Source organism: Tyto alba, unplaced genomic scaffold (assembly GCF_018691265.1).
Source record: "Tyto alba isolate M040663 unplaced genomic scaffold, T.alba_DEE_v4.0 Super-Scaffold_6, whole genome shotgun sequence".
NCBI classification, from domain to species: Eukaryota; Metazoa; Chordata; class Aves; order Strigiformes; family Tytonidae; genus Tyto; species Tyto alba.
This window is the reverse complement of record NW_024881327.1, coordinates 43,916,402-43,935,928: the sequence shown is the minus strand read 5'-3', so window position 1 is coordinate 43,935,928 and position 19,527 is coordinate 43,916,402. Positions and strand designations below refer to the sequence as shown.

Below are 19,527 nucleotides of genomic sequence, written 5' to 3'. Positions count from 1 at the left end.
CCAGAGCAGCTGTGGCTGCCCCCTCCCTGGAAGGGTTCAAGGCCAGGTTGGACGGGGCTGGGAGCACCCTGGGCTGGGGGAAGGTGTCCCTGCCCATGGCAGGGGGGTGGGAACTAGATGATCTTTAAGGTCCCTTCCAACCCAAACCGTTCTATGATTCTATACTTATCTGAAAGTTGCAAAGGTCTCATTTGTTTTGAATGTACAAATGAGTAAATGTTAACTGATGTTTACTGGACAACCTGATTAGTTCATTACTAAGCAGTACTTCAAATTACATTTATTAATCCCTGTAGCACAGTCTAGAAACATGAGCATGGTACTGGTCCCAGCTGTGTTAGTGTGACTCTTTCCATTTCTATTTAGAGGAAACTATCAGAAAAAACCCTGTCATTATCTGTCAGCTACACTGATGCTTTTATAAATACCATGGGATTAAGTATATAGTATTCAATACCTGAATCAATCTTTAATGAATTAGACAGGATTAAATGTGCAGCTCAATAGTTGTTTTCTTTGCAAAATTATACAGCAAGAAAATTAAGCATAGTGCACTGTCCTAAATAGCAAAAATTTTTTGGTCACCTCTTCAGAACTGGAATGGTATTTAAAGCAGAACACAGCCAATACGTACATCTTTCAAACTCTTTTAAAGCCACCTGTTCTTGTGGCAAATTTTATTATCAAATTACTGTTTCAGACCTAACGTGGGAAGAGGGCAGCTAATTTGTTATTCAGGCATCTTGTTTCCTGAATGAAGTCTCAGTAGTATACTGGTATGTGTTCCATATAATTATCTTGATGAAATCCAAGCCCCCTTTTATACAGATCTGCTATGAGAAAACACTGACGAGTCCTACAGAAGGAACAAAACACAACTGTACAGCCACGTTTTCATTTCATAGGGCATCTCCTTTTAGAGATTGCCAGGTGACCCACAAATGCAGCAAGTGGATTCTGAAACTGATCACAAATTTAGGCAGTGTGGAGGCTGCTTTTCCAATCCCCATGCAGAAGATCATGATGAATGTATTGTAGAAGCTGCATTGCCCCTGCCTGTCTCTAAGAGATAAATAAGGAGTTTGTTCACTTCAGTCAGATCTTGGATACAAGGAGAAGAAAAATCACTATGTTAACAAGGAAGAAGCAGAGTAGCATCTGTCAGCTACCCATCAGACTCTCAGATGGCAGAGGAGATAGTGTCAAAGATGCTTGGTTAAACTGCTTCTTGGTGTCAGGGCTCTTTGGAGTACTTCTATTCTTTCTTACTAATCATTTTGCTAAGTGCTAAGTTTGCACACATGGCTTTTTTTTTTTATTCCCTCATTATTTAAATGACATAATTTCTTTTATCACTTTACAAAGGTTTCCATCAATTTGCTGGCATCCTTCTGGTATCTGTTTTTGTTTTGTTTCTGGGTTTTATTTGTTACTTAAGAAGCATAAGTTGCTTTCTAGTGTGGATTTACCATGTTGTTATGTGAGAAGAGGATAGGAACAGAACAGAGCACTGAATGTGTATTTCTACTAGCTAACATAAAGCAGGGGGGAATCATGTTAGGCATATGTAAATTGGGTTTTTAATCCTGCTCAAATCAGTAGATGAAAAAATATAGTTAATGTGTTAGCGTTTAGCAAAAAAAATGGTACTCAGTTCTCCTGGTCAGTTGACCACTTACCTCCTTTCAAGCCTTGGAGGAGAGATTTGTACCATGACTCCTCTTCCAAACCCCTTTTCTTGTGTTGTTGTGCATGGGCAGGGTGATGATACTGGGAATATATTTACCTTACAGTTCACTCCTCCCTGCGGTGCATTTATTTTGATGGTACTCAGTGATGCAATTTGCCCCCTCTCACCTCATCTGCCAAAGATAGCACCTTGAAAGAGGCTGTGCATGTCCAGCGGACAGTGAAGCTGCAGACAGTCCCAGGACAGATAATCCCATGTGTGGGCTGGCTGCATTGCCCTGCTAAGCTGCCTGCCTGCTTAGGTTGACTGCCTCTGTATTAAACCATCTCATAACCTTCATCAGGAAACTTTAGATATTTGTAAAACTGCAGGAAATTATGTTCGTTCCCACAGTATTTACAGATGTACAGTGATGGAGACCACAAATTGACAAAGAATTTGTGAAGAAGAATGACAATTGACTGTGTCTTGAGAGTGTATCTAGAGGTATTTGAGGTCTGTTTAAATTACGTGATCAGTGACAGATGATATTACACTGGAAGAAGTCACAATTACCTTTTTGAATATGTGTGAAATGTGAAACTGTTTCTTTGATAGCGTTGGATAAATCATGAGGTTTCAGAGGGGCAGAGACATTTGTTTCATTTTTTTAGGGTAGAAAGGTACTTTTGTATATTACAATACTACCATCTGATTATTCCTGTGGGGACTGTGAGTTTCAGAATGGTAATGGCAAGTATAGAGGTGCCTTTTGTATTTATAATAACCTTCCTTGGTTATACAATATAATTTAAAGTCACTCATTCCCATCCAGTTCTAATTACATTCTGCAGATAATAACTGTAAACAATTCTAAGAAAAGTTTTTAAAATCGAACAATTCTTATTATTCAAGATTGAGATACACATCCAAATTAAAAATTGTAATAGTGATACTGTGAACATCTGCTAGTTTTGCTTAGTATCAAAGTTTAATAGAACTGATGGAGGTAAATAGGCATTATAATAAGGTTTTTACTCATCCATTTGTATATGTTATTTCTTGTTAAGGTACACATCTAATCTGCTAGTAAAAGGCTGTAGGGAACATGCCATCTAGCCTCACTTCAAATTTTACTTTAAAATATTTCCCATTTCAATCAGGTTTAATGAAAAAGCAGTTATAATGGAAATAGATGTCTTTGAAATAATAATAAGGCAAACATTTTGTTCATTAGACATCAAGGGCTTTGGTTCCCATATTTGCAAATTCTCATAGTATTTGTTACTGCTGTAATGAAAGCACCAAGGAAAATGACAAAAGGTGATAAAACATTGATGACTCAGACTATCAAAACAAATTGTGTTGTCTAGTTTATTCTGAGGGTGTCTGTCAGGTCAGGACTGCTTCTCATACAGGGTACAGTATTAGGCAAACACTCACTTGGAGCTCAATTACAACAGCGTAATTTAGTGAGCCAGTGGAGATACAAACTACCATAGAATTGTAGATAGGAGAGATGTAGGTGCTGCAATTATATTATCCTTGGTTGTCTCTTTGAACTTTTATAAAGATAGAAATTATCTTGTTTTAGGAGTGTTGAGTATTTCTTTTTCTGTGACGTGATAACATCCTGGCATTTCCAAAGTAGCAGTAACCTATTTCAAATACAGTATTTAGGAAATACTGGAAGCGTGAATGAAAGCCCAATGCTTCTAGGGGATCTGGAAAATTTAATTACTATAGCTTTATATAAAATCAGAAAGTACGCTTTAAGTATTTTATATAGTGACTCTTGCAGACCAAATAATGGACAATCCATAATGCATTTGCGAATGTAACTTAGTTAAATGGAAAAATCCATGCAATACTGCAAAAAGCTGTTCTTTGTACAAGATTACTCATATGTAATGAAGAGCCATAACTCATATTTTTGTCCTTTACTTGTTTGGTCTTGGTGAAATTAGGTAAGCTTGCAGTCCGAGCTACAGATGTAAAAAACATGACTGTTGTGCTATAGCAGCTTCGCTATGTATGTGTCTGTCTTGTTTTATTCCTGATTAAAATTCCCCAAATTGCTGTCTTGCTATGGATGAAGCACATGCAGTCTTCCATACCGGCACAGCTAGGAGTTTCAAGTATACTTTTTTTCCCCATGAATTTTCATCTATTTGTTTAATTAACCTGTTAGAATATATCACAACTTCAGCTTAGAGTTGGGTATGTGGTTCTGTGGGTCAGTGGTTTTGATTCTTGTGGCTCTGCAGTTTCCTGGGAATTGTGAAAAAGCCTTGGGTTGGATATATCACTTCCATACCATTTTTTCAGTAGAACATACAACACAATCCAGACTTACACCATTTATTGTGAAGTCGTATTAGTGGGGGGGGGGGTTAAAAACATCAAGTAACTTGGTAATAGGAGTGATTTGTTTGTTAGATCAAATGCATCTGTTAGGATATAAATATGTTAAAAGCTACACCGAGTAATCTGAGGGACTCGTGTTTGAACATAGCTATGGGGTTTCACATTTCGGAATGCAAGTCATTTAAAGGAAGCTCACTAGTAAGATTTCTGGGTCCCAACTTTTAGCCAAGCAGTAGTGGTTGATGGCATGTGTGGCATCTTAGGCACTGGGGATGAGTGCAGGGGCTCGTGTTCATCAGGCACTCTCAGCAACGTGCCCATCGCTTCCCAAGTCCTTCAGGAGTTTGCAATCCCAGATCATATTATTTCAGTATAATGGGAAAAACTATGCTTCTGATGCAAGGCTCACAGAGTCTAGCTTGGATAGTGTGGTAGGTTTGGGGCTGATTTACCAATGTCACAGTAGCTTAATATTCGATTTAACTGAAATGAAGATGATGATAATAATAATCACTTTTGCCTCAGCTAAAGTAATTTAGTGCAGTGGCCAGTGGTTCTGTGTTGTGGTTTTGAGATCTTTAACCATAAACTTTAAAAATACTTAATCACTGACTTTCTAAAAGCAACTCCGTAATTAAAGCATGAAAACCAATTTTGGTCAGTCGGTGGACTGTCACAATTACAAAGTAATTGTTAATTTTTGTTTTGTTTTAATCACATTCTTGTTGCAACCTTTCTTTGTATTCATAAAGAAGTTTCTGCAGTCCTTTATGTCTTGGTCATATACCAATCACATCAGCAATTTGGTGAAATCTTTGTTTCATAGCATATATTTCATCCAGAGTCTGATGAATTTTTTTTTAGAGTATCTTTTGTGAATTTACATATTAGCACAGTGTGGGGAAAGGGACAGAGGAGTAATCATGGTTATGAGTATTGGTAAAGGAATATCTTCCTGACATTTCATTGAAGGTTAGCTATCTACCACAGGAAGCCAAACTTCTGTTATTTCTGGTTTCCAACTCGATTTTGTCTAAAGACACAAAGTTTCTGGGGTTTAGATTTTTAGGGCATAGGAAAGCTATACACGCTTACTCTTGTCTTTATATCCTGGATACTGCATAATAACCCTGCTTTATTTTCTTACTAATTATATTGTTCTTTAGTCTTTTCACTGTCTTGCTTTTCTTCTTATTTACATACTTCTAGTCCAAAGACTGAGTAGTTATACTAGAAAGTTAAAAGTTCATTAAAAATACAGATAGGATTTTCAAAGAAGTAATTGCTGAAATTTCTGGGGGATGATCCAAACTGCAGATACAGCCATGTTCAGCAGATGTTTGCATTGCAGGGGGCTGGTTCCTAACTGGAAGAGAGAGGTACCTGGGAGAGGGGCTTAACTGTGCTGGGAATGCTGAGGCAGGTATAGACAAAGACACCTAACAAATGGAGAGTAGTAAAACTCATCCTGGTTGAAATCAGAGTGGAACCAGGAGAAAACTTAATGCATTTAAAAATTATGTCTGATGTTCATTAGATTAAGTTTTGAATGGTAACATAAGTTTGCAGGCAGTAAAGATATTATTCATATAAAGATGTTTTGAGCATACGTAATTTCAGGCCACATTAGATAATGTCATACCTGTGAAGAGCCTGTAATTCTTTTGAATTACTCAAGTTCTCTTCTTAGGGTGAAGTTTTTCCCCCTGCAAAAAATGTCAGTGCAAGGATGCCTTTATGCAGGAGGCCGTTCTGTCTGTATCATGCTCTTTCACATAGGGATACAGCAGGGATACAGCCAGCATGCTGGAGTAGTTACTGGGCATTTAAATGCACTAAGGTGTTATGAAGCCTGCATGGAAACCCAGAGAGAGTTGTTGCATAAAATTCATCACTGCCACAGTGGTGTTATTCCACCCCCCACTTTCTGCAACTCATTAACACAAAACCATCTGCCATATCTGTGCATAGTCAGAGCAAGCACTTAATTTGCAAACCTGTAACTGGCACCCAGAGTATCATTATGAAAACTCAGAAAATATTTAATGTTGTTGCTTTACATGTTTAAAAAAAAAAAAAAAAAAAAAGGCAAACTGTTTTAGTCTGGCAAATGAAAGCAGTATTTTATCATAAACACTTAAGATGCTATTAGGTTGAAAATGGATTAAAGTAGATTACTCTGTTCCTAAATCTCTTTAACGTGCTTGTAGATTTTTAAATAACCAGATTGATTCCTCAAATAATAAATTAATATAAACTAGGCAACTTTTCCACTTTTCCTGGGGTTTGTTTCAGTAGCTTGGAATAGCCATGTACATAGCACTTTGATCTCTCTCAACCTTAACACTATAGGAGAGCTTTTATAGAGCAGTAGCACTGTCTTTAAGCTACTGGGAAATTCTACTTTCCAGAAGGTAAATGGAAAATGGAAATGCACCTTCTAATGCAAAAATTATGAGATGTGTAGTTCCCCTAAATGACAGGAGTGAGGTTACATAGTACACAGGAAACTCCCCAAACTCTCCTTCATTTTAATTAGTACACCTGAGTCATTAATGTTTTGTCAGTCTCATAAGAGCATTCTGTATCTCTAAGGGGTTTTGTCTATTGAAGTGTGTACTCTACAAATTAATTTATGGGTATCATGGCCAGTCTAGCCTGACAGCTTGTGTAGATGTGCTGTATGTTGTATCCTTTATAGCTTTATCAATGTTATACATGCATGGTGGAGTGTTGTAGGATGGATAAGATACAGCCTGCAGTTCTCTGTATCTTACCCACTCCACAATGTTGTTTTTCCTCTGGCAGAACTATCTGCCTTTCTGCAGTTCCTGGCTGGGAGCTGGGGAAGGGGCTAGCAGGTCTCCCCCAGACTTTCCTGGTGCTGAATACTCCTATTTTTGTTTACCTCAGACTAACCAAATGAGGTGATTCCAGTCCATGAGATTATAGCTGGTATTTCAGACATTATAGCTAAAATGCTGGCAGTGACTGGCAGGTTTGAGTACTCTTGATTTCACGGACATCTGCTTGGAAAGATTTAGATATAATCACTCCTGCTTAGGAAGACTGATTGGATTATATGGATTATATACCATCGCAAGGTTGCTTCTATCTTACTGCTGCCTCAACTATAGACAGAAGTTTCAGGTGTGACTTGTCCAAGAGGGAAAGCGAGATGATATTCCCATGCAGACGTTGCATGGTCAGCAAACTTCCAGCTGGGGAAGACTTCCCCAAAACCTTTGTGAAAAGCTTACCTGGACTCATCCACACCAGAGCACACAACAGAAAAAGTGTCACAGTGGCAGTTATCTTCTGGAAATAGGCTTAGACTGCTTCAAATTAATTGTAGGTCAGTTTGGAGTTAAATCAAAGCTGTAGTGGTGGAAGTTTGCCAGCTGGTTGCTATTGCCTCTCAGAGGCATAGTAGCCAGGAGAAATGTTCTAGATATAATCATGGGCTTTTGGAGAACGGGCTTCCAGACTGCATCAGAGGTGTATGAAGATAGGCAGTTTAGATGCCAGAAGAGAATTATGTCAACAACATACTATGTGTCATTCTTGGGATCTTAGTCAGCCACCAGCGTCCATCTCAGAGTTGGAGGAGAATACTAAAAATGGACATAAAGCTGCAGTGCTGAGAAAGAAAACTTATTTATCTCTGAACAAGCAGAGATCTTTTCCTTGCTTTCTCTGTAACAATTTTATGAATGGTTCTTTGTTACTTCTTATATTTTCAGAGTCTCTACCTCTCTCTCCTGTGTTGGATTCACACCTGGTTACTTACATCAGGCAAAAAATGGGGAAAAAAAAAAAAAAAAAAAAAAAAAAGATGACTTCATACATGCAGTTGCAGGTTGATAAGCTGTTGTGGTTTAGGCCTGATTGGCAGCCAACCACAATGCAGCAGCTCTCTCTCCCTTCCCCTCCAGCAGCTTCTGCACCTGGTTGTCTGTCAGGATGAAAGCAAGATGACACTGTTTGGATGACAAGATGACCAGTGCATTTTACTCTTACAACCTGCTGTAGCGTACAGCAGCACAGCGAGTGTAGCATCCTCCGAGCCTTTCCGTACGCAGCTGATTTTCAGGCCCAGCACACAGCCAAAAAAGTAATCTACTTTCAGTAGGATCATTTGCCAGCAAGGAAAATAGAGATGCATTTTATATTTATACAGTGCAAATGGAATACTGATGACATACGATAACGGGCTTAGCAGTGTGATTAAAATGCATTAATTAATTTGTCTTGCTGCTATTTATTTTTATAGGCTGTAGGCAATAAAGAATTACGGAGTTAGATTGACTGAAGTCACACAGCGTAAATGACAGTGCTCCAGGTGCTGTTACAGACACCAGGCTGGGGAAAAAAGTTGCCTGTTCCTAAGCAAGTAGGGGAAGCCCTCAGATCTGTATGAGGTATTTTGGTGTCAGGTAACTGTAAACCACCTTAATGAATGGAATTACTGAATTGTCAGAAGCCATCCTGAGGTACCCTCCTCAAAAATGGTGTGGATATCTTCCAAGTCAAGTTCCACAGCATGTCCAGGTGCTGGCTTGAGGCCAAATAACATAAGAAGAGACAAATACTTACTTATTCATTACTTTAAAATTATTCCTACAGCTCTTAACTGTTCAGGATAGGGCATTGGCTTTGTATGTGAGGTAATACCAAGACAAACAGGTGAGGTAGTATTAGTCTCTTCATTATCATAAATGCTATGTTTGCAATGCTTTTCTTGTTTCACTAAGATGAACATCAGTAATAGTTGGAAACTATTTCTAGATTTTAAATAACCCTGCCTCTAGATACTCGTTTTGAGTGACAAGTGTTGGGTGGGAGTGGATCTGTGACATAACGCTGGTTTCCTATCCTAGGAGAGTAAGATCTGGTAGTTGGCTTCAGACATGCTCCCTAGACTTCCTTCAGGTTTCCTTTACCCGATTTCTTGTCTCTGCAGGTGTGTGGGGTCATCTCAGCCAGACAGTGACTCTCTCCACATACACAGCAGGCAAGGGGTGCAGCATCTTCCCCGAGGGATGGCTAAGGGGTCTGTTTTCAGAGCTGCTCTTTTCAGCTTTAAACTGGGACTATTTTAATATCCAGGCCAGTGTTTAACTGGAATCCCTGTGTCCTCCTCTAGTCAGCTGGGCGCCCCTTTAAATCATATGGCATGGTTCGAAGAGTGGGGGATCACACGGGGGTTGGGGACCCAGGCTATGGCTGGTGGAGCATAGCTGGTGGTGGAGTGACATGGGAAGAGCTGGGCAGGAGTATCTGGCTTGTGGAAAACCTGTGACTTCCCCAATCCTGCGGAGTCAGTGGGAGTGACTTCTGTGCTCCAGACTCACTTATAAGCTAGATTTTTCTTCATTCATTAATAAACATACAGACTTTACAGAGGGTAGCACCTCTGTGAACAGTCATATATGTGGTCTCTGTTATGGGCACGTGGCAAAACAAGATGTAAAGAAAGAGCCAAAAGCCCACCCTTCTCAGTTTTCTCTGCCAAAAAAATACATGAATGGGCTCTCTTTCTTAGGAGTTTTGCTTATAGTGAGTCAGTTTGGAGGGATCTCTAGAAGAACTAATGACCATTGACATAAATTGAGATTAAGGGGACAAATGTGGCATCAAGGTTTGACAGAAATGATTTTTGAAACCTCTTGGAATGCTAAAACACTGAAAACCTCTATCAAAAGCGGTATCACTGATACAAATAAAACTCATTTGTAATCGTTTCATCCCAGCTTTTTTTTTCTGAATAAATAATTTACAATGTACCTAACGTTTTTGCATGAAAAGCCTGTTTTCATTTAAAAGCTGTAATGGAAAACATATTTTTCTTTAATATGGCACATATAAGATTGCTTCAGCTAAAATCTTCACAAATTATATTTTTAGTGACATAAAAGTGGCTGGCTTTATAAAAGAAATATTCAAGAAAATTATAATCCTCTGCCATCAAAATGTTCTTGTACTAAACTGAATCAGTAGTCATACTGACATTCATCAGGAGATTTAATAGCCTTGCTGAGTGGAAGAGGTTATCAAATCTCTGAAGAAGAATAATCATGTTGGCCACTAGTCTTAATTCAATTTGCTATGCATTTAATTGGTTCCAAATAAATTTATACTATAAACTATGTATATGTCAGGTTTTTTCAACTACTGTATTACATAGAAAGTAGTACTGTCAGTGAAAAAAGAAAGAGCTTCTTTCCTTATCTCCCATGCATTTTGTGCTGTAACCAGAGCATTAAAGTACTTGCAATTTCATGCTGTATCAGGAAACAGTTGAATAAAACTGTTCAAGTATTTGTTATATTGTAATGTTTGCTAAGTACTGATTTTGTGGAGGATGATAGATGCATCTGCTTAATTAAGCAGAAGCATTAAACAGAAGAACTGTAATTTTGGATGTCGATATTTATATTTTATGGATGGCATTGGGTTTAAGGTATCCAAAACCCAAGAAATTTTCTTCTTAAATTTTTTTTTTTTCTAATTTCATCCAAGCTTGTCTCACATTTGATGCTTTTTATGGTTCTATATCATCTCTCTCATTATCCTTGTACATTTAAAGTAAGTCTCTTCTCCCTGTCTCAAGGTATCCAGATCTCCCTCTACACAGATAGCTTTGAGTGATTGGTGCACTTCATTGCCATGTGTCTGCTTTGTTGTAGCAAGAACATTATTCCTGTTGGTATTTCCGTTAGGCATTGATCAGTTGTATTAATAGCCTTCCTTCCAGTGCTTCCCCCTTCTTCAGAAACCACTGCCATCTCGCCCTTGGCCAGTTACCTAATTACAATCTTACCCTGTTCATTTTTTCTATCCTATCTGTTGCTGTAGAGCTACAGTTAGGTGAGATTTGCAACACTTTGTTTATCAAAAAAGTCACATATCTTGGAGTAACTCTTCACAAGAGTGAAATCATTGACACTGTATTGGGGAGCAAGTATGTTGGCAAATTGTTTTTCCTTCTCATGGGCCACTTTATTTCTTGTATGAATGTCACTGTAGTGGGGTATGTAGTGAAAGCCAGTAGAAGAACCCATTACTTTGGCATGCAGTTCACTTGCCGTATACCTGTTATGATTGTCAGGCTGTTAATATTAATTGGAAAGTACAGTTACAAGTGTTAGAACAACTTAGGTATCAAACAATTCTTAATCTTCATTCTGCAGTTCAAATTAATATAGAGCAATCTATGTTCTTCTTTACTGAATTCAGCCGTCAGAAGTGATGGCAATGCAGAAGGGGGCCTGATTAGAGGATGCCAAGCTCAGCTTTTAGTTTGAAATCCAAATATCTTGCTTTTCTGTCTCTCTTTGGGTGAACAGTTTCACTGCAGGTTTTCCAGAGAGGCCAGGATTAAGTCCATCAGTGCAAACTGCTTTGGAGTAATACACAGCAAGCCATAGGAATTGTAACCTCAGGGACAGCAGAGAGAAAGGCAAATACCTTCAGGGTGAGACAGAAGTGTCAGCAAACCCCAGTGTCAGGGCTGTCGCTGACCCCACCTGCCTGAACCTCACAGGGGGGTCCCATTAGCAGCAGTGAGACAGGGTCTGCCTGGCCTCACTTAAAGACCCACGTCAGCAGTAAAAACATAAAGATTTGCTCATGCTTGCCAGTCTAGCAGGTGAGTAGTGGCAAGAGTGCATGACAGAGAAGTGGTAGATAATCTGTGGGTACACATATTATTGATAACTCCTCATCTTCCTCTTGGTATGGAAGCCCAGCTCCAAGTCTTCTTGGATGACACAGAGAAAAATGTGTGGGTCGGTGCCTGCCCTGTAGCTCAAAGTGGTTCTTGTGTGTTTGTTCAGGTGCATTGCAATAACACGTGCTATTACTGGCATAAAGAAACACTCTAGGAACATCACCCCTCCCTGCTTACTTCCAGAAACCCAATTACGTCCTTTAACTTTTTTATCTTATGATCCACTCTGCGAGTTTAAACACTGTATGATACAATTTAGAGCTCCTCTAGTGCCTCATTTGTATCAGCTCGGCATGAGGTTCAGTATCATCTTAAATCCATAATTGATTTGTGCTTCTGCCGCAGTTTGTACCTAGGTGAAGTAGAAATTCATAATATTCAGCAAGTCATGCTAAGAGTGAGAAAGGAAAATGTTAAAGTGAATGTGTTAAGCCTGTGAGATAAGGCACGTGAACAATGTATTGAAAGATAAATCATCTAATTCATAGCTGTTGTCAAGACAAATGCAATATAATTGGAATTATTTTTACTTATAAGAAAGGTTAATTAACCCTTGATTCTTCAGTTCTTGGACATATACTAATACAGTTTCAGCATGATTGTTTTCTGTCACTTAGTGGTTGGGACCATCTCCGGGGAGAAAGATCAGGAGTTAAATGCGCACTCTAGGATTTAAAGAGGCTGTTGAGCCCAGGCTTCCTGTGCTGTGGTCTCTAACTACCAAGAAAGATGAAAGAAAAGGGCAGGTGGTTGGATGTGTTTTTGAATGAGTGTTCAGGATGCTATGCTTTCTTGGGGTTTCTGTGCTGTGAATATGTGTTATTTCATACCTTGAGCATGCCTGCTGGACTAATTTCTCGTAGTTTAGATGCAAGATGACTGATTCTGGCATTGCAAACAAGCTTTGGTGTGAGTTGGGAGGCTTTAAGTTTAAAAACCAAAGTGCCTGTGGACTCTCAGGAACCTAAGCAGAAATCTCAGTCTTGAACTTAAACATTCAGGTACCCATGCTATTTTGGGACCAATACACTGAGCAGCTCTGCAGTGTTTTGTACATGCAATGCAAATTTGATAAGCAACATTCCCATTCTTCTTCTGTGTGCTGCATGTGAGTAGTGACACTGCTGCAGTTATCTGTTCAGCGTTGTTTGACTGTGAGCACAGTCTGCTGCTGGCAGGGCTTCCCTGCGTGCACATCTCCAAGAGCAGAAGAATGTAGTAACAAGTGTGATGCTGTGACTTAGAGCAAAGTAGTCAGCACAGCAGCAGAATCACCATTTTGAATTCCCGTTCTCCTTATAAATCAATTCAAGTCTGTTTTCAAAGATCCTGATCAATATGGATGAGGATCGATCATCTTCTACATATCTGTCTACTCCTGTATGACTTCAGCCAGACCGTTGTACCTCTCCTTTCCTATTTTATACATTCTCAAAATGCTAGCCTAGCTCTATTCCTGGTGCAAGGGAGAAAACCCCTGAAGAATTTCACAAGGCTTTGGTTAATCAACTTTAACCCTTTCCTACAGATTTAGCGTAAAATATATAAACTGACAGGATTAAAAACTCTGCTTTTGCCAGGAGCAGACAGTTCTGGAGATCTCTCCAATTCATGCTTGGTGAGTGATTTTTGTCAGGTAAACATAAGATCTGCTTTAAAAAAAGGATCTTGTAAACTTGTGAAAGTTTACAGCAGTTGTCATGCACATCAGACCCCGTGTTTAGAGGAAGCAGTATTTTAACCACTTTTGTGTCCATGAGGAATATCAGACAATTGTAGTCTGTCAGAGACATTTCTTTGTAACACTGGTGCTTTAGATTTTGAAGGTTTATATCCTTTATACGTTTCCTTTAACCTACAAAATATGATGGGTGTTATATATGCTAGCCCTGAACTCAACTCCTAAAGACGTAACTCTGTATTAGCAGCCTCTGCACTGAGGTTAATATCTTTACATGGGATAAATACAAACTGTTAGTGTACAAAATATATCACTGATGTTATTTGCTATAAACATAGTGGGTTTTAGATGTACAACTGTTCTGTGATCATAAGGCCATATATTGAAGTGCTTAAATACTCCACTAGGAACCATACTGATCATAGGTGAAAAATCAGCATCGTCTTAGAGAGCGAGATTTGCTTTTCCAGCCTTCTGAGTCTGCCTTTTCTCTTCCTGCAGCTTGTGGATGTGACCTGGCTCAAGGAGGATTTTTTGTGAGACAGGGAGACTACATCTGTACTTTGGACTACCAGAGACTGTATGGCACACGGTGCTTCAGTTGTGATGAATTCATTGAGGGAGAAGTGGTCTCAGCACTGGGCAAAACCTATCACCCAGACTGTTTTGTGTGTGCTGTCTGCAGGTATGTTTTCTACCTGAAGTTGTGTTTCATTTAAAAACTAGATTTTGAAAGACAAATGCTAGGCATTCAAACTTACAGCCTATAGAGTGGGAAAAAAAAAAAAAAAAAAAAAAAAAAGAGAGAGAATTCTGTTTTCTGTTATCAACTCCTTAAAATGTATCAGAATTTGAAAAACAAACAAACAACAACAACAAAAAAAAAAAACAAACTAGGCAATTTCTGGGCACTTTTTTCTTCCAAATGTTTCTTCTGTTTTATGGTATCTTATGGGTGAGATTTTCAAAGTACTTGAGAAACTGCCACTGCTTCTACTGTCAGACCTTTCACTCCAAATGTTGCTTTATTTCTCTGGTGTATATTATTTTGTCTTTTGTTGACTGAAGTTACAAAGGATTCCAGTGCCAGTGGCTGAGTCTTCAGTGAGCTGAGTAGATACTGTATTAATAGATTTAAACTGAAATTTCACAGTGCTGCTTCCCAGAAACTCCAGAAGCAATTTAAAATAGGACAGAAAATCCTGGGCTAAAAAACACTTACATATGTGTTGGATTTCACTGAGGACCTCCAGCAGCTGTGGAGATAAGTGACACAGCACACAAGATCCTTCCACACTACGGTCCAGTGTAGTTCAGTGGGATCATTTCCCACGTGGGCACGTGCAACATTACAACCCGGTGTTGGTGGGGGATGTTTGCAGACTGCAATACAAGCGACTGATGTCCGTTTGACCTGCATCTTAATCCTTTTCTGTGGAAAGAGCACAAACAAATCTGTTGAAGACTTTAAGCCTACCAGACCTTTGGGAAATGCACTGTCATAGCAGTCTGAAGCACATGGAAGTACCGTAATAATTTCTCTGGCTAAACTGAGCCTTTAGTAGTACAAGAAAAGTAACCCCACGTTCAAAGGGAAAGCCTGATGGGACACTGATGCACCACACTATAGGTGCTGTATGTGCTGGTGCCTCATTCAGGTGACTCTGCAGTCCAAATCCAGCATGTCTGTGTCACTGTGGCTGTCTGCCAGCCAAATCTGCTGAGCTCAGATGTCCTTCTGTGCTGATGCAGACTCAAGATTTCAAATTCCAGAACAGCCGTGGTGCATGGCAGGATCTCGATTTAACATATCTGTTGCAGGAATAAATAAACAGTCATGTTAAGGGGAAGACTCTGAGACCGACAAGCCTTTATTATGTTAAATTCTGTCTGTTCAAGTTTTGCTATACTTAATCGAAGATTTTTTCCTTTTGGATACTTTAAAGAAAGATGAAGTGTAAAGATAACAAAAAAAACTAAAATAATTTTTTTTTTTTTTTTAGTTTTTAGATAGGAGTAGAAATTACTTAATTGGGTAATTGTGGATCTCATGAGTTAACTGCTGGCTGTACATGTTCTTGGCCTGCAGCCTGTCAGTGTTACAGCTCTTCTTCAGATGAACACAGCTAATTCTTGGTACTTTTCTTCTTAGCACTAGTATCTTCGGAAAAGTGATGTATAACTTCATTTGAGAGAAGAAAAACTGGTTGCCTCTGTTTGCCTGCTGAATGTCCTTGTATCCTCAGCCACACTATCAGGGTTTAGCATTCAGGCATAAATTCTTTACCTGTGTGTTACTGTACATAGCAGCTTGATACCTAACTTAGGCTTCAGCCAGGCCATTGCGTATTCTAACCTGCTGCTGTATTTAGTCAGTCTTTCAGCTGATAATTTGGAGCTTGGTGGTACAATTTGTCTGGGCTCCCTGGAAATTCAGAATAATTTTCTGTATGACTTAACTATTTATGCTTAAGTACCTAGCAATTCAGGTGAGCTGAATTGCAATACAATGAAAATACTCATTAGAACGCTACAAATATCATGTGTATTGAAGACATGCTAAAGCTTTTAAAAATGAAGTTCCTGATACAATAGTATTTCATATAAAAAAAAAATTCAGACATGTACCCTAACCTTCTGTATAACTAACTAGCTGGATTAGAAGTTATTTCACTGATCAAGTTTCTAATTACTGCTATGTAAAACTTCATTAGGAAGACCTGAATCTGATTCCATTGCTTTCCTTAGAAGGACACACAAATTCATGTGGTGTTCATCAGAGGCAGCTAATGCCCTGCTGACTAGCAGCATTCAATTAGTGTCTCTCAGGGTTGTTGTAACACTAACTTGTGGTGCAGAGCAACAGAAGTATCCTTATCATCTGTTCATAGTAAAAAATATGGACCAGGTCCTCAGCTGCTTTAAATCACTATTGCTTCAATTACCCCAGTCTTTGAAAGCCAGACATAATTTATGTTTTTTATGGGAAAGAGTGTCCTCTCTAAACATCAGCAGCATTTATTTTATTGAGTGATATCCTCAGTAAAAGTAAGGTGGGTAGACTGTAAATACATGTGGTTTAACCACAAACAATAACTATTTTTTTTTTAATTTTAAAAATATAAATATTAAAAGGCAAAATATAGAGCCATTTTATTTGAGGTACTGGATTGTAAAGCACTCTACCTTGGCATTTTCTTTGTTGAGAAGAGTCAAGGGTACCATTTGTGTCTTTGTTTCTTACAGATGGGCAGAGACCTTAAATAATGGGCCAAAAGCATGCTGTCTGAGGCAGTTGGCTGATCGCACAAACTGCATCTGATGTTGCCTTTTACGGCTGTACTTTAATGTGCGTGCTCTGTCAGAAATCTGATTTCCAGAATGGTGTGAACTTGAGAGGTGATGATGGCCTGACAATGGGGCTGATCCTGCTCTGATGGAAACCAAGCAAGGCTCTTACCAACTTCAGCAGGAAAACATTGGCAGCAGAAGGCACTTTGCACTCATGACACGGGTCTCCAGAGTGGTACAGGATTGTTAAGTGCTTTAAACGAGCACTTTTATAACCTGTATTTCTATAGCTCTGAAGTAACACTTCTAAACTGTTCCTATGTTGAATAGTAAACCATTCACAGTAGCAACTCCTTTTTTTTTTATTTTCAGAGAAGATAAGATTTGAATAGAAACTAGTGGGAAGTGTATATTGCTTCAGATGGTAAAATCAGTGAGAAAATCAAATGTGTGCATACTGCTAGCTGGAGCAGTGAGAAAAAGCCAGTAACACAAGCCCATTTGTTTTCTGGAGCTCCTGGTATTACTACTTTTGAATGCCATGTGGCCCAGTGTCACAGAAAAGAGCTGTGTTCCCTGGTGCCCTCTGCACTGGGTTCATAAGCTGCTGCCCTCCTTTGTGACAAAGCTTGTGTGTCAGAAACCTGTCTCATCCTTGGGACTCAGATGCTATTGCCCAGGGCTGCCACAGGTCAAAGTGTGAAGAAAGTGAACTAGTATTCAGAAAAAAAACTGTTAAAAATACAGTAAAATGTATCATTGTTTCTCTCTATCTTCCATTAACCTGTTGGCTCCTAAACAAATTTAGGTTTCAATTGCATGTTTGCTCTACTGGCATAAAGATTGAGGGATTGGTCCCTTCTTCCAGTGTTGTTTATAGTCCAGTGAAACAGTTCTCTGCTTTTGTGTTTCATGATGATAATCTCTAAAACTAGTAATGAGGAGAAGAACAATAACACAGATTAAAAAACACTGCATATTAACTAAATTCCCAGGAAGTGGGTGAACAATCTTATTCTTACAGTTTCATTAGTTGGAAGGGACTGTGTCCTCCAGAGGGCTGCCAAAGACATTTCCTACAAAAGGTTCACGTTTTTGTAAAAGTGAAATAAAAGAGGGAGAAAATTAAGGCTATCTTTATCAACAGAGGCTGAGTTTTATTAAAATTGTGCATACAGCTCGTATATGGGTGTCAGAGACATGTCTGTACGGCTCCCAGGAGTATGTTATGCAAGATGGAAAGGGCAGGAAACGGAGTCTTTCAAAAAGCAATGGGTAATCATATCTGTGATAATACTTTTGAAAATTGAATTTTCAGGAGAATTCTTAGTGTGATGTTACATGAATGTATTAATACATTTGTGCAGACCATACATAGACCATACATGCTTAAGATGTATGGTCTGCATAAGATTGTACTATATATAAACTCTATATTTGATTTCAGTGTTACTGATGTGCTGTGTGTACATAGGGTATCAAAAATCTGCGGTTTGGTTTTAAGGGTTAATGTAAAAAGTTTGGGTTGTTTATTTCACCCAGTTGGAGGAATGTATAATAATTATCCCTTTAATGCTAGTATACTTTTAAATAAAGATTGAAAAAATATAGTTTTTTGTGACATGTAAATGATGAGAGAAGGACAGTTTGATTCTTACTTAGCTGGGGGGTTAAATAGGACATATGTTCGAGGTCAGTAACCAAACAGGTACATGTTTGCCTCACAGAGTTTGGGTATCTGAGATCAGTATTTTGCCTGAATTTAGGAAGCTTTATCTTGAAACAGCATATCAACAGACATTGAATATGTGCCATGCAGAAGTGAATAATGTGTGGAGGGGCAAAAGGCAGGTACATATTGAAGGGGTTTTGTGCCAAATCCAGGTTTAAAACTTCTCTCAATCTGTTTGTGTTTTTGTTATCTTCAAAGTGTAAGTCACTGTGGACAGGCAGCTGAATATAAAAACTCAGAAGACTGAAATTTTATTTTTTTTTCTCCCAGCAGAAGGTTTTATAGTCCTACATACAGCACTGCTATTTCTAGAAAGAAGCTGAGGGCTTTTGTATATGCATGTCTTAAGAAATTAAGACAATACTGAAAAAAGTTAAAATTCAGTTTATTCTGGAACACAGCAATTATGTCAGACTTCTTGAATATGCTAAACCTTTTTAATTGCTCACTTTTTTTAGTGCTGCTGAATTTTGAAAGAGTTTGGTTCCCACTTAAGCAGTGCTGGGTACTTCTTAAAGCATCTCATGACAGTCTTCTTCATCTGGATGTTGAGGCCAAAGTTTTGAAATCAGACTGAGTGTTCTTGGCATTTTGATTGTAAAATGAATGTATTTATCAATATATGGTGCTTCCTGAACAAACGAATCTTGCTGTCCTGCTCTTCAGGTTTATGCATGGAGCATACCTATTGCCCTAGAGTCTTGTAAAATGGAAGGGACTTGTGGAGATCCTGTGGTCCAGCCCCTGGCTTGAGGCAAGTCCAGTTCAAGTAGGCATTGTTCAGTCACATTTTAAATATCTCCATCGTTGGAGATCCCGCAGACTCTCTGAACAGCCTGTTCCAGCATTTGAGCATGCCCATGGTAGGTTTTTCTTCTCCTTATAGTGAGTTGGCATTTCCCATGTTCCAGCTTGTCTGCTGCCTCTTGTCCTTTCAACCTGTATTTCTGGCAAGAGGCTGGCTCCAACTTCCTATACACATCATTAGGTAGTTTTAAACAGCAATAAGATGTCTCTTGAACATTTTGACTTTGAACAAGTCTACCTCCTTCAGC

The 19,527-nt window shown here is 38.8% G+C and overlaps 1 protein-coding gene across 17 annotated transcripts in view; it reads left to right on the top strand.

The window, feature by feature from the left end:
• Positions 1 to 19,527, top strand: part of ABLIM2 (actin binding LIM protein family member 2) — a 145,317-nt gene that overhangs the window by 40,963 nt on the left and 84,827 nt on the right. For all 17 annotated transcript variants that reach the window (XM_042808152.1, XM_042808158.1, XM_042808154.1 and 14 more), the window contains exon 3: positions 13,951 to 14,134. In XM_042808152.1, the coding sequence (XP_042664086.1) occupies positions 13,951 to 14,134 (184 nt within the window). The remainder of the gene's footprint in view (positions 1 to 13,950; positions 14,135 to 19,527) is intronic.